We start from the raw sequence: 24,529 nt of genomic DNA, 5'->3' as shown, positions 1-24,529 counted from the left end.
TAAAAAACATGACCAATAACAAGAAGGGAATGGAAGACAAAGAAGATTGCCAAAATTTTGAAAGCTACAAGTTTTTTTGGTTTTTTTTAGTTTTTTTTCTCCGCATTCCGAATATATTCCAGGTTTAAAACATTGAAAACAGCCCAAGGACAAACAACGCACAAAGGCAAATGTTACAAAAAAAGACGTGAAGGTTAAAACTACCAGCATGCACCTAAGAAATGCCCGACATGCAGGACAATACGTTATCAATATCAGTCAGTACAGGGTTTAAATAAGCTGGCAAACAAATGAACAAACACAGAGGACTGAAAAAAATAACTGAGCAAGGTGAAAGCAAGGATGGTGTGCAGAGTAGATTTTTACAGAAGGATGACACAAATTCATGTTGATAAGAGCACTGCTATCAGTGTATGGTTTGATACAGAGGCCAGGAGGTGACTCCCAACAGACTGAATGAGAGAAATACAGCCAGTGAATGAGACGGAAGTTAGGTAAAAGACAGGGTCACCTCTGAATGCAGAGAAGGGAAGGACTTTACTTTCTGCTTGCTGCTTAGACTTCGATTCCATTTCAACATTGGTCTGATGATGATACAGATGCTTTATTTTTTTTTTTTCAGCCATAAAGGTTGCCTGTGCAAATGTAAGTTTATTGATAGATGGGGACCTCTGGTGGCTGTAGTAATTATGCTTGGGGCAAAAGAGAAAGTCAGGTGATATAGTATAAACAGCGACCTAGTCCTCGTTTCAGGGCGGATAGATGGATCAAGCGCACTGAGACTTTCACCCAGGAGACTGCTGTTTGTGTCGCCTGAGAAGCCAAAAGCCCACGCTGACTTATTCTAACTAGAATGAAACTCCGTAGAGCATATACCTCCACCAAGACCCAAAAGTTCCCTTTTTTCTCCCACTCATAGATACTACCCACCTAAATACAACAAGATCCATGCCTTACTCCCTAAAATAAAAATAATGGAGTGTTATATCATAAAATAAAATTTGCAGTGTTTGAGAAAGTCATGAAAACAACCCTCGATTCTTCACTTTGTCTAGAACCACACCAAAAGCTGCTGGAGTCTATTCTGGGCCAAGACGCATCTTTAATCGAAGTTTTAAGCAAATAAATATGGTGGTTTTGTGTAATCCTGCTGACAAACCAACTAACCCACAAACAACAAATAAACAGACAACACTAGGATGACAGAGGTTCATATGCAACGTACTTAAGTTAGGTCACGTACAAAACTTGACTTATTTGAACCCAAACCAGCATCTTTCCCTGAACCTAACAAAGTAGTTTTGGTGCATATCCCTATTCAAATCCAACTCCCCTTGTCCAATCCTGTCATCATCACTGTCTGGGGCCTCTAATTGGCTCAGGTGACTTAACGCCCTAAAATATTGACAATAATGTCAAAAAATTTGCAGTGTTTGAGAAAGTCAGGAAAACAACCCTCGATTCTTCACTTTGTCTAGAACCATACCAAAAGCTGCTGGAGTCTATTCTGGGCCAAGACGCATCTTTAATCCAAGTTTTAAGCAAATAAATATGGTGGTTTTGTGTAATCCTGCTGACAAACCAACTAACCCACAAACAACAAATAAACAGACAACACTATGATGACAGAGGTTCATATGCAACGTACTTAAGTTAGGTCACGTACAAAGCTTGACTTATTTGAACCCAAACCAGCATCTTTCCCTGAACCTAACAAAGTAGTGTTGGTGCATATCCCTATTCAAATCCAACCCCCCTTGTCCAATCCTGTCATCATCACTGTCTGGGGCCTCTAATTGGCTCAGGTGACTTAACGCCCCCCACCGTGACTCTTCTCTGCCCCTGCCTATGATATGTCCATCCCTCGTCAGCCTGAACAAACAACTTCCTCACAAAAAAAAACATGTGACCTAGAAAAAGAGGAACATTCGAAGCATTCTTTGGAAACGATGAGTATGAGCTGTACATCTGAACCGCACAATACATTTGCCTTCCTTCTCAAACAATACGCAAGCAAGGAACAACACGACCATATCGCTCTATTCGACAAAAAAGAAGAGTAGTTTAATTCAACTGTTGATAATGCTTTCACTCTTTGAGGGAGGATGAATGGAAGCAAGGTCACATAACACAAAGATACAAACATAAAGAAATAGTTAGGGTAGTAATGAAAGTAATGACCAGGGATTTAATGTCATGGAAGAAACATTAAAGAAAATAGGAAAGGAAGAAAAAAGGTAGATGTGGGAGATGACAAAAGACAGCCAGAACATGAAAAAGGAAAGAGGAAGAAAAGAAAAAACATCAGCGACAAAGATGAGTAATAATGTTTGGAAGAAAATGATAAAAGGAAGATTGACATAAAGGAAAACAAGTGGGAGAATCAGAATTACATAAAAACAATCGGACGTGACACCGAAGTAAAAGAAGACGGGGAAAAAAGAAAGACGAGAGCCCCTCAGGCAAAGGACCCTGGGATGCTACACATGAATGCACCTGTTCTCTCACAGACATGCACCAAGCAGCCTCTTGTTATAACCTTGATAGACAAAGACAGCCGATTAATAGAGTAATACTGCTGCGTGGGAGTTCAGTTTAATCCCCTGTCTCTCTCATCTTCGCCCCCTCTGCAATAACAACACAAGGTTGGCAGTGGATTCCATGGAGCTAACGGCTTAAGCACCTAACCTTGGCACGCTTGGTAATAGCCGCCGCAGTCCTCAATGGCAGCAGTGACGAGATGTTCTTTTAAAAAAGCCTGAATGCCTTCAATGACAACACATTCAGTGCCTTTGTAACCTAATCACGGACAGCTTACCCATCTTGAAGGGGCATCAATTCGGAAAAAAAAAAGAAAACATTTATAAAACACACCTGTCACTCTCTACCCTCATGTGCTTTAATGAGGAAGAAAAATTACCCTATTGTTCATGCGTGTTTTTCAATGGAAATAAGATATCAAAGAGACATTTTAATGGAGTTTAAGTGCAGTACTTTTTGAAAAGTGCTGAATTCTCAACATATACTGGATAATCCCTAGTGAATAAAAGGATATGCGGTGGATCTTAAATGTTTAATGCCTACTTCAGAAGTAAAAAAAAAAAATCAAAAAATCAAAAATCAAAGCAAAAAAAACAACTCTTGGTTAACTGTTCATATGTACCTAAAATAGCGTACGTAGTCATAAAATGATGAAAGGGATTACCTTTCAAACCGAAATAATGACTAACTCACATTTTCTAACTTTCAAGACCATCACATCTATGTACTGTTTACACATCACAACTTTTCCACAAATGTTATTTTAAGCTAAAAGATGACCTTTTCTTGACCCTTACCAAGTTAGTTTTGTGCCTCTTGTTTAACCAGATCATAAGAACAGCACCATCACTACAAAATTAAAATATCAAACCTAAAGAAATGTGAAAAATTGTGCTATAAAGAAAAGTTGAGTTTCAATGTATTCATGGTTTGAAGGAACGTACAGTGCCAACATGTATTCTGACCACTGGGTTGATAAACTAGCTAACTAAAATAGCACATTATAATAAATTGGAAGTATAATTAAATTAGTTATGCTGGACATGTCAGTGTATATTGCCAGACACAAGACAGGAGCCATTAAAGATGTAGAATCTCTGATCAGACTGTAGTTACATCTGAACTTGAATATTTCAACTTAAAACTTTACCCATCTGGCGTGAAGCAATACACTCTCTTTAGTATTCACTTAACCAAGTCATTTTTAGATAACAGCCATGACATTGGTGAGTGTGTTGCCTGCTTCTTTTTATCCCATTAGCCCCATCAGAGCAAACGCGAGGAAGGACACGTTCTGACAGCTTGTGGCCTTATAATCAACTGAGATGTATAGATGTGCAAATTTGAGCTTGTCTATGTCTGTCAAGCACATTATAGTTACAGGAGATCCTCGAGCAATCATGCAAGAGACGAGTTCCAACATATCCCTGTAGTCTATGCCCTAGTAATCACCCCACAGGTGTATTAAACCTCAATTTCCCCCCTGAGTGATCCACAATATGTATCACCTGACACATTACGGTGTGACCCCATTTGTCCACACTTCACCAGCCCACGTGCTGATTGGGTTCAACAGTTCACCATGTAACAGTAGAGGACCCCATCTGGCGACGGGTTCAGCTCCATTTAACATTGCGATTGGCCAGCTCGGCAGCCACTCTGCCAATCAGACGAACTCTGACAGGGTTCTGACCGTAGCAGAGAAGAAGTGATCTAACGTGACTGTGTCCATTACCGGGGGGTAAAAGTTGAGCTGAAGCAAATCGTCAGAGCAAAATAGGATTGATAGGCGACTGGTGCAAACACAATATGGAGGACATCGTGGCCTCATTTATTATTGTACTGTTACTGTCATCAAACAGGTGGCTTGTAAGTATGTACAATTTATTGATCCATCTTGCTGACTTGCCACCGGTACTGGCAGGTGGCCTGGCTATTATTTTCTTGGCACAAATCAGGTCCCTAAAAAAGACAGTTGGAACAGTAAACGGCATCATAGCTAAACAGTATGTTTGACCAGGTGAATGTCCTCATCTTCTCTCAAATATAAGTATCCACTAGGATGTTGCTCTTAAATTTCACAATGGTCTTTTGAACTTGACACGACCTTAAGTCCAGAATCTTGTCCTTCAAGTTTAAATTTTATCATCGAATCTTGAAAACACATACTAATTTACTTGCTGTCTTACAGGATGTTTTTTTTAACCACATGCAGTCAAAGCAGTTTACTTCTTCTGCTACTCTGGTTCTGTGTCAGCAGCGGCCATTAGCTGTTAGCCACAGGGCACTACTGCGAAATGTGTGAAAAATCAAACCATCACATTAAAAGGTTTAGACTTGATCAGTGAAATATACGTAGTTACAGCCATTTTTCATTTCTCCAGTGATCAAAAAGTGTCCAGAATTACTCAAGATTATTACTCTTTACACATCACGCCAGAGATGAAAAGGTCTACGTTGACACTTGCCCTCATCGGCTTGTAATGCTCAGTGTTGCCATGGGTAACGGGAATACGCGACCAGAAACATTAAGATAAGTGAGAAAGTGGTTTCAAAGTTTAATAAATTGTCTTGAAGAAAAAAAAAATAATTATGCAAATCATGACTTTCTCATATATATAGGTGTGTGTGTGTGTGTGTTTGTTGGTGTGTGTTGATCAATCAAATATTATGCTTAACCCAAAATTGCTCATCTGTTGACGTGGTGCAAAAGCGCCTCACAGAGAAAAGAGCGGAATTGGGCTGCAAGATAATGGCTTGAAGAGGGTCTTAAATTCTTTATTTTTTTCCTGTAAAGTCCGCCCATGAGAAAGACATGACTTATCGATCTAAGAGGTATAACTGCCTGTCTCTGTAGATGCCAGAATTCACAACCACTTGGCCTTCACAATGATAGGCTCTGCTGCCCGGGGAATACTGCAGGCATTGACAACAGAATATTTACTGTTGGCTACTGGGAATATAAACACACATCCCAACTCTTCAATACATAAATATGTTAAGGATTTCAAGCTGCAAGGCTACAACTCATGCGTACTGATATTAACAAAAAATTGTAGATTAGTTTGCCCAATGAAATGTTCATTTGCTACAATAGCATTGGCACCAAAGCAGATCTTGTAATTTACTGCACTGTAGAAATTAATGCTTGAGGTAAAGCAGAGAGACATGAATAGTGTTTGATGACTTCATGTCTTTATTCAAGTATTCCTTTTAGTTCGGCATCACTGACATGGGAGTTTTGGGGGAACACTGATATACTGTTCAAGTATTTCCCCTCAGCAGTAACCATGAAGTATCATAGACACTGCTTCATCTAATCATACTCAACAATGCTATCAAGTACAAAAGAATCACCCATGAGGCATGTCTTGCTCTTATTTTCCTGCTTGGAGATGTTAAACACCATTACGCTGAGAATTATTTTCATGCAGGTGGAATTTCTTTTACATAAATCCTGAGGAGCTCAAGCATTGTGTTGGAATACACTCATTTGGTGGTACTGTGTCATATCTAAGAGAGAGCAGCCTCCAGCATATAAACGGAATAAAAGGAGGATAAATTAAATAAAGGCGACTTTATCTCTGTTAGCCATTATAACTGTGACAACATCGGGTTAGTCGTGATACTGATTGCGTCCAAAAGGCATTCATCCTCAGACTTTCTTGTATTCTTAAATAGAAGCAAGCCGTGTGAGGGTGTATGAGTGTACTATCTTTTTATTTATACATCTGCAGTTTTATTATTTCGTTTTTTCCCCCCCTCCTACTAGGAGAGCATGAGCAAATTATCAGGGAAGAATTATGGGTAAAACCGGAGATATTAAAAACATAATCTCATCCAAATGGAGAGTAGATTGATTCTCCTAGCTACCAACGCACTGCAGCAGCCCTGAACGGCATATTAAATGCTGCTTTTCTTGTGCGTGCGTGTATGCGTGTATATGTCACAGATCACTGTTCGAGTGTAGGTGCAGCTTTTGTTGTGTGTTTGTTTACGTTATTATCATAATTATACATTATTAACTTTATTCGAATATTTTGAATTTTACCCAGGTGTTAATGTCTGTTTGTTTGTGTAAAGCATATGTACACATCACCAAATTCTGCGTGTTACACAGGTAATGTACTGTGAGTGTATGTGTGTCTTAGTGAGGGGTTCATGTCAAGGTTTAGTTTTTAGGTATTGTTTGTCAGCAGCTGCGGGGAGCATCCTCTGTGGATTAGGGTTAGCATGGCTGAGTGTGTTTAACAGGATTACTAATCTGAACTATGCTGCCGCAGCAGTGTGTGTGTGTGTGTGTGTGTGTATCTATCATTATATTTGTATGTGACTGTTAATCTGAATATTTGTGTGTCTGTGTGTATATACTTGTGTGTACTGTATGTACTCTATCCTGCCGGGGCAGTGTGTGTGTGTGGTCAGATGATGATGGATCATCTCCATAACTTAGTAAAGAATGGACAATGCTAATGGGTTCCACCCCCCTCCCCTCACACAAACACACACACATACCAGTTTCCATTAATGTTGACATTAATGTTAAGGTCAGCAGGACACGGTTTACTAAGTACTTTAAAGCTTTTAAGAATGAAAAACAACTTAAATGCTTCATCATCTGCTTCCCGAAGAGCTTTTTGGAGTTCGGAGCGGTGGTTAACAATGAACAATGTTCATGAGAGTTTCATACTGACACTATTAGGGCTGGGTATTGTTAAGAACCTCACTTTTAGATTCGATTTTGATTCTTTAGGTCGCAATTCGATTCGATATCGATTCAATTCAATATTGATTTAAATGCTTTGATATCGATTCAGTAATAAGTAGAAATAAACAAATAATTAATTAGAGTAAATGTTGATAATTTTTAAATTAAAAAAGTAATCTTAAATAATAAATCTTTTCTGTAGGAAGTTCTAGTTCGAATTGAAATGTAAACAAAGGCATACAATGTGTTTAGTTATAAAATAGTGCAACCATAGTTAAGCTGAGAAAGTACCATTGTTTCTGGGACTGCATGGTAAATTTTTTTTCTGACATAAACATAGACATAACCCCGGTCCCCCCGCCCTCCAGCTAGACGCGAGGAGTAAAACGTTGACACTGTACCCCCTCCCACTCCCCAGAGGAGAGTGCGGCAGCCAGGGTGAGACCGGCTACGCTGGCAGTTTACAGTCTCCGTAAAAGCGGTGCGTCAGACATCGGCTACCCGCCTCCGCAGCTCCGACGGTGTTTCCGCGGCGCATCACCGTCCGACCCTCCGACTGCCAGCTGCTGGAGGCGGGGACCGAGAGGCGTCCGGTGAGGGACAGCGGGTGGTCGGTGGCCTGAATCGATATTGAATATATATTTATATAAAATATTACTTGCAGCGAATACTAAGAAATCTGTGTCCTGACATTGACAACTGATATTGCACCAACATATGAATAGCTCCATTCCTCATCTGGAACATAAAGTACAGCTTCTGTTTAAAAAAGTTAATCTATAGCAAATAATGATCGACAGTATGTGTGATGGTTGTGTGTTAGTGAGACCATGTGTATTATATCGAATGCGTCATCCATCCTTTTTCCGATCACGATCTGCTGACAGCTACACGACAGCTTATATATCCCTGCTGTACCCATTTTCTGAAAACAATCCCTGAAATGCAATGCAACATGTCGGATGATGACCGAATCAATTATGGGGATACACAAACATGCTGAGCAGAATAGAACTTTGATTCCCCCTTGAAGGGAATTTGCTTCTGACAAGGTAACACAGCCAAAGGCCAGAGTGAATTGCGTGTTAGGACACAGCTGCTGTAAGCTGACAGCCACAAAAGCAGGTAGGCTGGCAGGGAGGTAAGGCCTTGAAAGTGAGAAAAATAAATAAATAAAAAAAAAAAAACAAGAACTGACTATTTCACCTTAGAGTACCTCATTGCTTTCTCCATAAATGCCAAGCAAAATATATATAACACGTACATAACTATGCCAAATAGAACTTTTAATTTTTTTTAGGAAGTATGGTTATAATGAACCATATTCCATCACAAATACATCATAAAACAGCTGTTCCAAACTTCATTAACTGAGTTTATAAAGTTCAAAGTTTTAGTTAACAACTACAGTGTGCAATTGGCATGAGACTATCCAATCATGACAAAATGCTATGGTTTTTAAGCAATCAATTAATTCATTAATGCATTTATGAGTTCTATTGACTTCTGCTGTCAGAAGGAACTGCAACATTATTGATGTGTGACTGTGTAAGAGCCTCCATACACAAAGAATAAAGTTGGATTTGTAACAACTCAAGATGTATTAGATCACGTCTGTCGGAATAAAATGTCCTTGTCATGAAAGAAGCAGGTTAAGTGTGTTTGTTCTAAAATGAATGTAGGCAGCACAACACCATGTCCCAATTTAGTAAATGCTTGAGAACTGAGGTTATTTCTCTGTGTGCGTCATCAAAAACAATATTCATTGCAGCTTTAAATGTTGCATCAATTGTTGTACGTACCTGGAAATTATAACAACAATTGAGCCCATTCAGTCCAAGTAACTCGTTAATCATAAGCATGTATTTGGAGCAAACAAATGAAGCAGAATATCGAAGGACATAGCGACCAAACTAAGCACAAAAAAGATTTTGTCTTGTTGAAAGAACATGATTAGGATTTGTTTAGAAGTGGTCTCAAAGCTCCCAACGCTTCTGTTTTTCCCAATCAAATCAAAGATCTAGTTTATTGGCTATATAACAACATTTAAGACCCACCTATGAAATGCTGCAACTAAACACGTATCTCCTAATTTTCTGGTTTTCCATCTCTCTTTATTGTTTATGTTGCACTTTCTTCCTTTCTGTCGTTCCCTCGCTCTTTCCTCCCTCTTTCCTCCCCTTTATTCCCAGATGCCGATGAGTACTTTACGACCCGGCCTCGAAGATTTACGCAGGGACAATTGAACATTTTGTCGCTGTGCTGTGGAGCAGATGGAAAATTCATGGCGGAGTTGGAAGGGCGAATTTAGCATAAGACAACAATTCTCCAGAATGTGTGTCTGGCGGAGAGCAAGGCAGGTACACCTGTCTGCATGCACAATGCCACGATAAAAGAATCCTTAAGCCTTGAGTCTGCCTCCACTGCTGGATTTCTCTTTTTTTCCCTCCGACTCGCTTCAAGTCAGTTTCTGTCAATCTCTGTCTCCCTTGGTTTTTGATCCTCTCCTTCTCTCTTGGGTTTCATTTCTTTTCCTCTCTGGAGTGAGGTCTCTCTCTGTATACCTCTCGGTTTCCTCGTCTGTATTTCTCTGTCAGCTGTAGTTGCAGTCGAACCCTGCATGCTCCCTGTGCAGCTTGAACAGCATTTCACCCATTGCCGACTGCTATTGTGCCCTTAAAATGTCACATTGTCGCCAGATATTCACCCAAAAACAGCCCTGAGGAGTTATTTTTTCCCCTTAACAGTCTGACTCAATCTGTTGCCAATTCACAGAGCAAACTGACTCACTAAGCAGCAAGCAGGCAGCACTTGTAGGTGATGGGAAAACAGGAGGAGGACAGGTTGTAAAGAACAGTGTGTGTTTGTGTGTGTGTGTGTGTGTGTGTAGCAGTGCAGGTCAATGACAGAGATAATTCAGATATGATTCCTTCAACATTTATCTTTTGCAGTTCAATCACGCACACTCACATCACACGCGCACACATACACAGATAGCAAGCCACATGTTGCATCAGTATTGCACAGCACCAGAGTCAGTTACAACATGACTCTGTACACCACCAATTATATCGACCTCAAGACTAATGATAATGGGAATTGAGGATGACATATAATACCAGTGTATGGATGACAGGGGGCGGGCGTGATGCTCCTGTGAGCCACAGAACCTGAACGCGTGCAGGGCATACAGACGCTGCCAGTGTAGAAGTCCAACTTATAAATGTAGGCTTTCCACTGCCCTGTTGCCGAAATGGGCAAAAAGGCATAGCTCGGAAAATGACTTCTCTTCAGCCAATCAAAACACGAAAGAAATAGTCTACAAGATATATATGCAGCTGTGTCTCGTGTCAGAAATGGAGATCAGCTGCAGTGTGTACTCAGCCTTACATATCTGTGTTACATACACCAACTCGTTTTTTTCTTCTTTTTTTTTTTTGCAGAAAAATTTAATTTCTAAAGAAAGTGGAAATTCTGCCACCTGGCTGGTTCTGCACAGAGAGGGAGTGATATAAAAGAAGGGCTGTGCTCACAGTCAAATCAATCCGTTTAAAAAGACCTGAAGGAGTCACATTTACCAGATCGTCAACTGGTATTTAAAACCTTTGTGCAACCATCTTTTCTATTTTCAAAGTTAGGGTTATTGCCATTTTACAAGGTCCAGAGTGTAGGATTTGGGGGCATTACAGTATTAATTATTACCTCAGCAAAGGCAGCTATATTTTCGCCTCTGTCCATTTGTGTTTTTTTGTCAGATTACACAACAACTACTGAACAGATCTCCCAGGTTAGATCTCAGACCCCATGAATTTTCGGTGTGGATTAAGGGAGCGTTGTTTCTTTCTCACTTTCTTTTACAATCCAAGACACTGCGTTCATGCAACATTTTTGTATGTTTCTCAGGAAACAATGTGGATCTTGATGAACAAAATCAGTCATATTTAAGTAGCTGGTATCTTTGAGTGAGTATAATTGGATGTACATCAAAATAAAAATGTGCATTTGGCAGATATTGATACGTTTGGGCCTTGATGGAGGTACGAACTCTACTGCGGGTCATTCTAGTTACGCTGTAATCAGGTTTAGGCAGCAAAAATACTTTGTCAGGTTAACGAAAAAAGGGTTTGGGTTAAATCATTAGCCTCTCATAAAGTTAAACACAAGTTTAAAAGGAAAACTTCTCCTATGTGTACAATTTTCTGGTCTTCTTCCCAGAATCGCAAAACTATGACATAACAAAAATGTGACTGGTCAGTTGCAATCGAGCGATATTAATTATGATGCTCCAGGAACACGGTAATATCAGATCGGGGACTGCAGGGGAGGGTGAGACGTCCACACTATTAGATGCCACTAAATCCTACACACTGGACCTTGAAAACTTTTAGAAACTAGAAATGTTGTATGTAGGAGAATATGCGCTGAGACTGCCGAGGACGAAAACAGTTCCAAACAAGTTCTCTTTCTGACTGTTTAAACGGATTGATGTGAAAATGAGCCAATCTCAGCCCGGAAACAGTGTCAAAGTCGAACCATTCATATTGTTGTTTAGTCCTCTGAGACAATATCAAGCAGTTAGTTAGCTTGCTGTTGTCACTGGCTAAGCTGTTAAGTGTTGAATGACAATGTGAGTAGTGAACACAGGTAATACAGACTGGATGAAGGTAAACGGATACATCACGATGTTGTATGTTGCTCACAGACTTATTATAGTTTGATACATTGAACTATGTTGGAGTGTTGCCTCCATAATACATGTTTTTGTTCTGATAATTTACTATTCATGATGATAATGTATGACATGTTCATTTGTGAAAGTAATAAGTTTTGAAAAGTAACTGTGTGATGTTCAGCATTGAAATGAAATGCCATTTTAATGTACCGAGAGGTTTTCCTGCTTTCATTTGCATTGAGGAAAGCAACCGTTCTTGATATGAATGCAATCTATGTTTATTCAATTTAAAATTTCAATAGTGTTCGCCGTTGTGCATGATATGCATAATTCTTTGTGTTGGGCCTTGGAACCTCAATTTCCCTCAGGACAATACGTGTTATTGTATTCATGTGAAGTCATCTCATATTCCTGACAAAGAACTGTGACAGCAGTTTACGACTGTGCTTGCTATTGACTGATTCCCTGTTGTGTCCCTATTGTTCGCGTCAACATTTTGATTGTTGTATCGCTGAATGACATTCATATTCTGCTGTCACGTCTCTGCATTTCAAAAATAAAATCCACTTCAGTAAACAATGTTTAGCTCCTGTGTTTTTGTTAAGCAAGGAGTATAGGATTTGGAAGAACTAAGGTGTATTAAAAAGAGTAATGCATCAAACAGTTTCACTATAAAGCATTTTATGACTGTAAGAAGTTTTATTCCCAAGAGGTTTCATCCTAGCTTAAACCTTCAACAATATAAAATATTAGATTTTTCTTTATATCAAGTATTGATGACACACAGTAATTGGTGTCAAAATCTTTCAAGGGTTGGGTATCTTTCTTTGGAATGTAACCCCTCTATTTATTCAAATGCAGCACTGCTGATGAAGACATTAGTTTTGAAATATTCTGATGATCACAGAGAAATAAAAAGGTATATTTTCTTTCGAGGCCACATCTTTTAAATGATCGTGAAGGCAGAAAACTGCTGGTTGGTTCAGAGTCCTTGTAACCCCTTTTACAATAGTTCAAATACTTTGCTAAGTCTGTGAGTGTGACATACAGTTGTAGGTATGTTATATATTTGATGGTCACAACAAATGCCAGGGACTAAATGGAAGCATGACTGTATGCAATGAGTTGCTGGGTGTGGGGGTTGTGTTTGAGGGGAAGTGGCATCAGTGATCAGTAGAAGATGGTGTTCTATAGATTGATGTGTTCAGTTTAGGGCTCAATCTAAATCAAACACCTCTGAAACTAATCCACTATATCAGCAACCAAATCTATATTTGAGAATATTTCACCTCAACAATTGAGATAAATGTGACCACAATACTGATGTAAGTAATAATAAAATAGGTTTGAAACAGCAGTACTAGCATAATATTAGAAATGTGTAACTGAAAAAAGTTAAGCCTAACCTTTTCATTATCAGAGCAACAAAGATCCATAATTAAATTTATTTTGTGGCTCTCATCCGTTTCTTTTTGATTGACTTTTAGTCTTTCCCTTCAAATGAAAGTCTTTTGCATTGTAGATAAGAAGTCAAACAAAGTCTAATATTGCTAGTAATGTTTTCTGTCTCAATATCTAGGCTTTTGAATATGCATCACTCGCATAAATTTAGACAGTGCAAAAGGTGCTGCTGCATCAGGACCCCGAAGCTGTTAGGAGACCATGTAGGACCAAGAATAGAGCCTGAAGCAACAAAACTTCCTGAAAAAAGATAATTTATCATTGAGTCTCATTCTCAGATCGTCAAACATTGATGCATTGGGTTGGCTGCTTGGGTAAGGGTCGGTATTTGATGACCTGATGATGAGACTCAACAATGGACCAACTTTGTCCAGGATACTGCTTTTTAAAATATATTTATTTATGGAACTCTTAACTCTGACATTTCCCATTAGTTCTCTATGATAGATCTTGTTGCTACAGATGTAATAGATTCTGGGCATCGGGATTTTGGCGGTCCCAATTTTGGATAAAAGTAAAGAGATGCTTTTTTTCACATTTGAGTGACAGTCTGCACAGCATCAGCAGCAGTAGCAGCTAAAAAAGGTCAGCAAAAGGTCTTTTTTTCAATCCCCCTGATTTTTATCACAGCCCTGTCATCTAACATTTCAAAGGTAAGTCTGGCTAATTTTTTTTCAAGTAGTAAATTACTGATTCCCGTGTCGTGTGTGATGAAACTTCATTTATAATATCTGAATTAAGTTAAGTTGTCTTTGGTTTGTAGGATGGGAGTTGCATGGTGGCTCTCAATGGTGTGTGTGTGTGTGTGTGTGTGTGTGTGTGTGTGTGTGTGTGCAAGGATACAGCAGCATCACTGATGTTTGTGTGTGTGTGTGTGTGTGTGTGTGTGTGTGTGTGCGTGTGTGTGTGTGTGTGTGTGGATGCAAGACAGAGAGAGGCGGTTCAAACAGCCAGCGACACTCGAAGCAGAGCAGACATGCAAACAAATGCAGTAAGATGGCGATGAGAAGGAAAGACATAAACCAAAGAGCAAAAACAGAGAAAAGTCAAGAAACAACGGCAGGAGAAAAAGGAGGGGAGGGCAGGGGACAACCGAAATGAAACAGGGTTCGTGTCGTGTTTATGGTTGTACTGTGATGAAAAAATATAACATAGGGAAGAAAATATTCTGCCTATAAAGCAATAATCACCTTCGCTTGGGATGACTAGAATGTACGGCGTTGTTATTTGTCCCCTACCTATTACCACTAAGGCCAAGGGCCGCACGTCCCCGCCGGAAAGCATGAGAAAGAGAGGGAAGAGAGAAAAAACAAACAACAAACACAAAAAAAAGGAAAAAGAAAGAAGACAAAAGTCTAAGAAAAAAAGACGTATAGGTTTCTTTATCCATTTCATCAAGGTTTAGATCTCCCTTGTTTCAATTGCACAATCTGTCTTAGAGGAGAGAAATTGCAGTGGTGAGAATAGCACTAGAACATTAAGATCAATAGGACAACTAGCACTCAAGATATGAACTGGGGCATGACTTGTCGTATTACCAGGAGGTACGAGCATCTTGACTGGCCCATTAGCAGGAATAGACAGATGTGTTTGCTGGTGAGGATGTATTTTTTCTTCACCAAAGAGTGAGTCAGTGAATGTTGATGTGGTGCTGGGGGTTAACATTTGAGTTTGCTGAGTCTGTCAGCTTGGCTTGACGGGTTAATAAAAATAAAGGGAGTAGGAAATGGAAGAGAAAAGAAATGAAGTGATGGTTGAAAGTAAAAAAAAAAAGAAATATGAACTTTGTGGCGTGGCAAAGTTGGTGCAAAGATACAATCTGGCCTCCAGGTTCTGCTGCAAAGGCTCAGTTCACCCAGAGACAAAAAATCAGATCAGTTAATACTTTCATCAAATTTGTTGACAATGTGTTTCTATGTTGAGGCAGTGAGGTGGCTCAAGTTGGCGCTCACCGTCGCTCAGTTTTCCTGCAGATAATTGCCATATTCGCTTTAAACGTTGAATGGCCTGCATGGCGACAGGGTGGTTGTCAATTGTGAGCCAATTAAGAAAGGTTACAGTTTTATCAAAATCTGTATTTCTCAGAAGCAGAGTGCAGAAATAATCTAATTTGTTATTCGAATTCAGTTGGTAGAGACAAAGAACCAAGTTTTTTCAGGTAGCAAGGCAGGTAAAGTAGATAATGAGACCTATCACCACGTGTACAGTGTCCACTTGAAAAAATAAAAAAACAAAACGGATTGGATAATAACCACGTGTTCAGACTAACATGTGGATAGACCTGTTTCAGTGCAAGTTATAATCTGGCAATGCAGAATCAAGCAGAAGATTTGTTTGTTGTGGCTATCCACCATTATATACATTAATATAAATATATAGTATGCACAGATTTTGAACTGTGGTAATAAAAAAAACAAATCTGATCTTCAGCATCACGTTTACAAATATTAACCTAGCGTTAGCACTAGTTTAGAATAACTGTAAGAAATAATCAACATATTTGCTGATCAAAAAGACAAGGCCAACTACCTTACCTTGCCATCTATTGGCTAGTAGGACTCTTATCGGTCTATGTGTTACTGTACATTGTCTCTCTGCTCTTTTTGCTCTTGACTTGAATGCCTCCATAACCTGGTCAAAACATTCTTCTTTGATCTGTTTCAGTATCTTTTAAACCTGGGCCCTACATGTGTCACACTTAACAAATAGTTTAGGAATTGGCCCAGTATACAGCCTGGGCTGGCAGCCGTGACACAGCTGCAATGTAATCGTCCGTCAAAGGTACGTCCATTAGAAGTGCTTGGTTTTGCCATTCACAGGCTAGGGTTTGTGATTTACAACATATGACAGAAACAATACCTTACAGTAAATAATAAAATCCTTTCTGTAACTAGAAACGCGTATCGTTACAGGAGAAGTTTCACTCTGAAAGATGTGATTTGTTGCAGGAAGACGACAGTGGAAAGGTGAGTCAGAGTTGGAAAGAGGAGTTTGGAGTTTACTGCCAGATCTAGATGAGGCCACAGCTGAAACCACTCACCAGAAATGATTTCAGAGCGAGACTTTTTCTTGAACGAAACTTGTGTTTCTGGATACAAAAAGGATTCTATTATTCTCACAAAAGGGTCTTTCTTTGTAGGAATCATTTCAATAATGTGTCAGACACTTACAATAACAGCCCCAGCCTGTCAGTGGCAATATGAGCACTTTTAACGGACGTAGTTTTGAAAGGTGGAGTTGCCCCAAAGGATTGCGTTGTAGCCATAGCAGCTGTGTTGTGGATGCCAGCTGAGGCAATGTAGTGGACTGATTCCAAAACCTTTGGTAAGTATGAATCATATACACATATATGCATAGGGCGCAGGTTGGAAAAAAAAGAATAAAATACACAAAGGGCCAAACAAATTCTCTGCTTCTGACAGATTCTTGTATAACCAACCCTGAATTCTTCCTCACTCACTGCCTGCAGGTATTCATTCTAACCAAAAATAAGTACACCAGCTGATTCACTGATTAGAACACACTCAACCAGACAAGTAGCATTCATCACTGAAATCAGCTGCTGTAATGTGTGGATAGCAGGTATCTCAAATAAATTAGTCATAGGCATTTGCAAAATTAGCCATCTGCATTGCCTCAGAACACTGCCCACATATCAAAAAACTTTCCAAAAGTACATTAAAGTTGATTCAAAGTTTGGTTTTTGGGAACACTGGAAATTCTACCTAAGAAAGTTAGCATTTTTTCATGTGGAAGACAGCCACAAAGTTAAAAGCATGTCTTTTCCCAAGCACACAAACATGCAGACAGACAGAGAGAAGTGTCTTCACACTCACACTGTAGACCACCAGCCACAGTACCTTCCACTCACAAAAAAAGAAAAGAAAACAGAGCCTGGAAATGGACAGAGCAAGAAAAAAAGAATGATATAAAGAGAAAAAATGTGCACAAATGAGAAATAAATGCTTGATGCAGACGAGAAATAATAAGAGAGCGAGAGAGACTGAGAAGAGAGAAAGTAGATGTGGAAAATTCAAATCAATGTTTGATGCTGAAGAAAATATAAAATAGAGAAAAAGACGAGGGTGAGGAAAATCAATAGCAAGCTGAAAAGCTTTCGAAGCACATTGCCTGGCACACAAATGGGTGTATTTGCCGGAGATGAGCAGCAAATAAAGATGGGAGACATGGGGAAAGCAAAACAGAATAGGATGAAATGGGTTCTGGGGCTAACGCTTTAGCCTCCATCCATCGGGTTTAATGAAGGCGGTCAATCGGTATGTAATGGCCCTGATGTTCCACTTTATACACTGATGAGCAACATGGATGCGGTATGAAATGGAAAAAGAGAGAGCAGGGTAGAAGAAAAACAGGTAGAACGCGGGATAGAAAAGGGCGATAAAAGAGAAAGACCAGGAGGGAGGAGAGGGAGAGAGAGAATGCTATGCAACGAAATCATGCAGGATAACATGGTTAGGATGTGGGGTTGCCTGGGCTAAAGGTTGCTGGTTCACCTGTTTCTAAACCATGTGTGTGTATGTGTATGCATATTCATCTCGTCTAACACTTGTAACAATATTCTAGGGGGTTCATGTTATTACATTATTCTTCAAAACAAATTTGACTAAGACGTTAAAGTTGAATATATATATATATATATATATATCTATAGTCTTCACTGGAAGTGTCAATGGAAGGGTGCTCATACCTTTGTTAGCCAGGCGGACACAGTTGATTTTGGTTTCCTGCGGATAGGGGACAAAGACAGAGAGAGTGTTTAGGTAACTTGAGGTAAATGGTCGGACAAATCCCTCAACTAAAATCACCATCAGAACGTTAAGTATTTAAATAATTGTTGGAAGAGTTTAGTTTCAGCAGGGTCAGCCATCTTTGATGAAAAGGAAGGACGGTGCCAGCGTTTTTTCAAGCTTTGGCCGCTCAACAACTTGTCATCACTTTTGATTGCTGAGCATTTTACACTGAATAATTTATGTTTTCTTCAAGGCAGCCACCACTTTCAGTTTTTTTACTAGTTTAACTTACATTTTCTCAGAACTGAAATAATGCATCCAATCTGTTACCACACCTCACTTGTTTTACTTTCTCACAGGGGGTCCTTTTGTAGATAGTGTCAAAGAGAGATCATTTTCAAAACTCTTTGTGGTGCCCCGACATTCATGAACATGAATCAGTTCAAACAGTAAACAGACACAGATGCTGTTAAAAGTGTTGTGCAAATGTAATTTCTTGAATTGGAAGGCTGTTTATTATGCAAGTATCAGATGACTACGTGTCCTTGAATCAGTGTTTCCCACACGTAGACTTTACTTGTCCAGCGTTTTGTACAAAAAGTTCTGTCTTTGTCCGAGCACTCACTCTACACAACCCATCTACTGACATTCAGATATGCTCTGCAGGGAAACACAAGAGAGAGGCACAGAAATGTTCTCTGGCATTTTGTCCCTTCTGTAAATGCACTAATTGTGATGCGACCACTCTTATTTAATGTAGGCCTACTTGTGTCTATGTTCCGTAAAAGCTTGTAAGTGCACCTGAGTGAAGTCATTTGGTACCACATTGGTTTTAATAGTTTAAATTGGCTTCATAATGTTAAAAGATAAGCTTTCTCCACACACGGCTCAGCCGCTGCTGTGGAAATAGAATCTGGGTGAGAAAAAACAGAATGCAATGCGTGTTTTTCGACCAACTTTATAAGCCTATTACTGAAGTGTTTTCAAATCCAATCTGTCAAAATGTTGCTTTGAATATCATGATTTATCTTGATCATAATCTCAAAACTGTACATGCCTAGACATCTTTCGACTTTGACGTTTGTAAATAAACAAATTAGCACCAACAGGACAGGTCAAAACACCTATCTCCTTCCTTGTCTCTATCTATACCCACTATTGTTCAATCTGTCAAGCCCATATGGGCTTCCAGTGCCCTCCTTTTCTGTTTCTCACACTTCACGTTCCTGTGGTTCCACCGTCCCTGTCACTTTTTTTCTGATGGACTGTCACCACTTGAAGAGGCGAGTACTTTTCTTTATTCCAGCTCTTTTCATTCCTTCACTGCTCCAGTCTTTCCCTCCATAATGTGCTGTCACCAGTAAGTGTATGTGTCTAACCCAATTGTCATACAGAGATTGGCCTCCTTCACGTGTTGGCCCATTTGTCTTCATCAAAGACGATTACTACAGCGGCTGCCGACATTGACGCCTGTCACTTCAGCAGTTGAACACAATCACTCCCAAGGTACTGCCCATGTACATTTATTTCCCTCAAAATTTGGCATTTTCAGGTCATATTCACATTGGGCATTCCTTTTAAACAACTAAAACCTTCAATAAAGACTATATTTCCAATGGATTCTCATGTTTGATGCAGTTTGTCACTAACCCCTTCAGTTTTGCCTGCTCTAACTCTGGTCCTGGTCTACCACCCCTTGTCCTGTTAGTTAAGCTTCTCTGCCCTGGACCCCTGGACTCAAATCAGTTGGGTGGGTATGCTGATGATGTTAATGATAATGATAGCCTGTTGGGACACAGGACAAGGTAGCCAAAAAAGTATTGTGCAAAGCTCAAAACTGGCATTGATCTATCAGCTTGATTGTCTTTTCCTCTTTCCCTCATTGGTTTCTCATTGTAGCCGCCAAGTAACTGAAAAAGCCAGAATGAATACATGTTAGCATGCAAATCCATCTTGCCAGGCTTCATGCTATGCGCTTGTGGCCAAACACACAGTGGTTTAACCAATCAGCGTCCTATGCAGAACTACGGAAAGCTCCAGGTGTGGTTTGGATGCGATGGCCAGTGAATAAAGGAACTGCACCACTGAACAGTAGAGGCTCCTCTAGGGGCTACCAGACATGAGTTATATCACAGCTGGAGAGTTTATTTAATTGAAGGAAAAGCAAAGAACAGCACTGATGACTTGTCTCGATGGAAATGATGTTTTTGATCTTAATCGGCTTTGGTGAGAGTTTTATTGACCAACAGGCTCTGCTAGAGGTAGGTAGAGGGTTAAAGTTGAAGGCCATGATAAACGATCATACTTTGTGCTTTGTCACTTATTTTAGCAAATAAATTACCGTCAAGATGAAAGTGTAGAGAGGTGGTAAGAGTCTGTAACCATATCTGTTAAAAGTGTACAATTACGATCATCAACTTGATTACTAATTAAAAGGCAACTAGATGAACTTGTAAAAACTAAAGATGCACAAGGCTGAACATCTTTGCTGGATTATTCCGTCAACAGTATCATATGTGTACTCTTTAATATCAATACTTCATTTGTTTAATATCATGGTTATTGTGAATATCTTGTTACTGACAACCAAGAATGTTATGCCTATGTAATGACTGGACTGCAAATGTTTTACTTTAATAGATTGAATCCATATCAATTACTGCATTGTTGTTGAATAGTTGCTCCATATTTCTGCATTCCAACAATGAATAAGTTTGTCTGTAATACAAGTGAACTACTGACACAGTTTACCTAAATAGACATCATTAAAGAATGAAACTTAAGGAGAGAGTTAACTGACCATATCTAAGAGTTTCCTCTTAAAAACATTTGTTTTTGTGATGAATATCGACTGGGATAAAGTCAGGATAAGAACTCAGCCCTGGAAGCTGTCTTAACTGTTTCTACTTCTTTTAACGGCCTATCATTAGGGCAGAGCTCATCCTCAGTGTGGTGTTTCTCCTACAAACAGCCACCACGGGGATAAGATCAGTTGAATGAGCAGCAGTGACTTGTGTTTTCTAGAAATTGGCCCTATCGCGCCTGTATACGGCCCATTTAGAGGCCCGGCTGTTCTCGATTCACAGTCACTGTGAATAGAAGCGCTGCCTCATCTTCACTCATGCTAATGGGCTAAACCTCAGGAGGTTGCTAGAAGCAAAGTTAATAAATGTAAGGCCAATTTATTGCCCTGCCTCTATCCAGAGAGGCTGCGAGATGAGGGGGGGTTGTTTATGGTGGAGACACTGGAGACACAGTGTGTGTGTCTCTGTGTGTGTAGTAGTTAACTTTGTCAAGCCTGACAAGAATACTAAGTGTGTATAGGAGATGCAGCTGCTGTGTGGGTGAGTGCTCTCTCTCTCCATCTATTTATCTTTCCATCTTCCCTCTCTCTCTCTTTCTGTCTCACCACCAAACAGTTGGTTGGGTCAGTGTTCTGACTGACAGGCGAGATTTCCTACCATGTGGGTTTTCTGTCCGACTTCTAGATGCTGTGATTGGCTGCTGAGGTTCCCAGGCAACCCAGGGTAGCCAGGGTAACAACTACAACTTTTTTTTTCACTGCAACTCTCTCACACTATTTTTTTTTTTTTTTTTACTATCTGTGTTTCTCCCCTATTTGTTTCTTCAGTTTTGCTAAAGGCCCTTTCGGGTACCAACAACTCTCTTGACACGCACATTAACACACACATTAACACAGACACACACACATTTTAGCTTGACTTAAGGCTGATGTTGATGTCTGTCTGTAACATGTACGTACATATGTGTGTGCACAAATTACAACCTTCCTGAAAACAAGCCAAAAGCAAGCAGAAATATGTGTCCTTTCTCCACACACACACACACACACACACACACACACGCACAAAGAATAAAAGTGCATTTAGGGATTTTCTGAGTCAGATGAGTGCATCTTGATTGACATCAACTGTCAGTTGGTAAAATCTCTCTCTATGTCTCTCCAACAACCTCCAAAATATGCACTCCGAGGCTCGCTCGGCTTGGCGTGTGTGTGGGTGAATGTGTGTGTGAATGACGTTGATTGTCAGAGTACCTTGGCCAACCCCTGAGGCTTTTTACTTGTCAAGAAGGTGTCTGGCTGCATTTTTCACTGAGCGGGAGGCATGTTTTTCCGTGTGTGCCACCATTTCCTTTTGTTTCGTGCCATTTCTCGCCCCATTTCTCCTCGTCTTCCTCCTCCTCTAACAATTCTCCCTCTCCCCTATACTTGTGTGTCTTCCCTCCCTCCTCCTTCAGTTTCCCAGTTTCATCACCCGTCCAACTCCTCTTACGTGCTCCCATGAATCTTCCCTGAATTGTACATCCTGTATTTTATCCATTTAACTGCTGTTCTCACCTACGTCAAGTGAGAATGAAGTTGGTACATACGGTGTCTGTCATGTGAGTGTTTTGGGACAAACTGTGTCTTCACTATTTTCTTTTTCCTCCTCAAGACAAGTGGTGTTATGATTCTCCAAATCCAGGACTCGATGCAGCTTTTATAAGATAACGATTTGATTCAATTTTCGATTTGTTTTTTACAAAACTGTTGGCTATGCTAGTGTTAGATATTGATATCTGGATTTGCAGAGATCAACAGATCATTGGTTTTATGCCCAGACAACTGTCATTTAAATGGAGTATTTTCCAACAACAGCTTGACTTTATGCTGGTGGCTTTCTGCGGGTAAGGGTTAGACACATTCAAATAATATTTGAGTTGAACCCAAACCATTACCCTTCAGGGATTCAACGATAAACAGAATATAGAAGTTGAGTTTGAAGGAATAAGCTGAACACACTTCAAGCGCATCACATGGAGCTGACAGCCCGTCTGGCATTCTAACATAAGGAAAAACTTCAGTCATGAAATTTTGTTGCCCTAAATCAGTGTTGTGCTGGAAATTCAGCTTGTTACAAAGTTCAGTTTCTCAAACCTGTCCCAAGTAAACCCTCTTACTAAGCAAATCATTAAAGGATCTCCAGAAATGTAATTAGTTCAGCTCAGTTCTTCCCCCACGAGTAAACCCCTCTTCTAAAAGAAGAAATCAATAAAGGATTTCAGAAATATCTCCAACATTGCCACAGTTACTTCTACCACCAATTGATCGTCTTTGTGCAGACAGGATGAGCGTCTGGAACTACAGCCGCAGGTGGTATCGCCGTTACTGCCTTTGAATTTGAGGATAAAAACTGAAGGCTCATTTGATTGATTTTAGATTTAGAATTTAAATTGTGACACCACTTGGGATAAGACTAAACTGAGGTTAAGGCTGGAGGTGTGTTGACACTTGAACATGGGACATGGCTGCAGGGAGCCCGTGATGGTTGGCGAAAAGGTCAGTGCTCTTTTCGGGCAAGTTCTTCCTCGCCAAACTGGGGGCACCATTTCTTTATGGACCTGGTTTTGTAATGAAACAGGAAAGGGCCTCTTCGAAACTGCTGCCACAAACTTGTGAATACTGTTCATTTAAATGTCATTTTATTCTGCAGTCTTAATATTTTCCTCAACTGAACTAAGAAGCCTGCCAAACAGCCTATATTCTCATTATGAAACATCATAGTGGCATATCGAGTTTCTCACGCCCACTGTTATCCTTCATTTCTTGACTTCTGGATTTCACTCTAAAAATCGTGTCCTCCATTTCTCTCTTTCCTCTCCCACTATTTCTCTTTAGCCCTGCCGGCCTCCATCTTTGCCTCTAGTATTATATCTTCTTTAATGTCTCTTTCACTCTTTTAGACTTTTATTCCCCCTCCCTCTATCCTTCCTCATCCCAAAGTCCCCAATCACTCTTGCTCTTACTTCTCTTACTTACAGCCCCAGGCACTTTATTCTTGTCTGTGTGTGTGAGTGTGTTTTCTTTTAATGTGGGTGGTGTGTGTGTATATATGTGTGTGTATATATATGTGTGTGTGTGTGTGTGTGTGTGTGTGTGTGTGTGTGTGTGTGACATCACACGACATCGAGGGAGGGATCAAGATTGCCGTTGGTGAGCAGTTTTAATGTGCAGAGCGTCGACTAATTGGCACAATGATGGGAGATGAGAGACTGGCATCAGTCTGATGTCACCCCAGAGGGGGGAGAGAGAGGGTAAGATGGAGGGAGGATGGGAGAGAGAGAAAGAAAGAGAGAGAGAGATTAAAGAAAATGGCAGAAAAAGAGGAAAGGAGAGGAATGTGAAAGTAACAACAGAGGTAGGAGGACAAGGAGAACATTACAGAAAAAGAGGGAATGAAAAGGAGAGGGGGAGGAAATGGGTTTACTGGAGGGCAAGTGAAACAAGTGGTAATGTAAAGAAACAAAAAAAAAGGTGAAAAAAAGAAGGGAAAGGAAAAAGGGTTAGATAAGATGAGGTGAGAATGATGGAAATAAAAAGAGAGGGGGAGGAAA

The 24,529-nt window shown here is 40.0% G+C and overlaps 1 protein-coding gene across 14 annotated transcripts in view; it reads right to left on the bottom strand.

The window, feature by feature from the left end:
* Positions 1–24,529, bottom strand: part of ptprt (protein tyrosine phosphatase receptor type T) — a 332,412-nt gene that overhangs the window by 113,264 nt on the left and 194,619 nt on the right. For 8 of the 14 annotated variants that reach the window (XM_030420578.1, XM_030420575.1, XM_030420579.1 and 5 more), the window contains exons 15-16: positions 18,091–18,127; positions 14,573–14,629 (exon numbers count right to left, since the gene is read on the bottom strand). In XM_030420578.1, coding sequence (XP_030276438.1) covers positions 14,573–14,629; positions 18,091–18,127 — 94 coding nt within the window. The remainder of the gene's footprint in view (positions 1–14,572; positions 14,630–18,090; positions 18,128–24,529) is intronic. The other 6 variants (XM_030420583.1, XM_030420584.1, XM_030420585.1 and 3 more) reach the window with 2 other exon arrangements.

This window comes from Sparus aurata, chromosome 6 (genome assembly GCF_900880675.1).
Source record: "Sparus aurata chromosome 6, fSpaAur1.1, whole genome shotgun sequence".
Taxonomy (NCBI): domain Eukaryota; kingdom Metazoa; phylum Chordata; class Actinopteri; order Spariformes; family Sparidae; genus Sparus; species Sparus aurata.
This window is presented reverse-complemented; position numbering and strand designations above follow the sequence as displayed.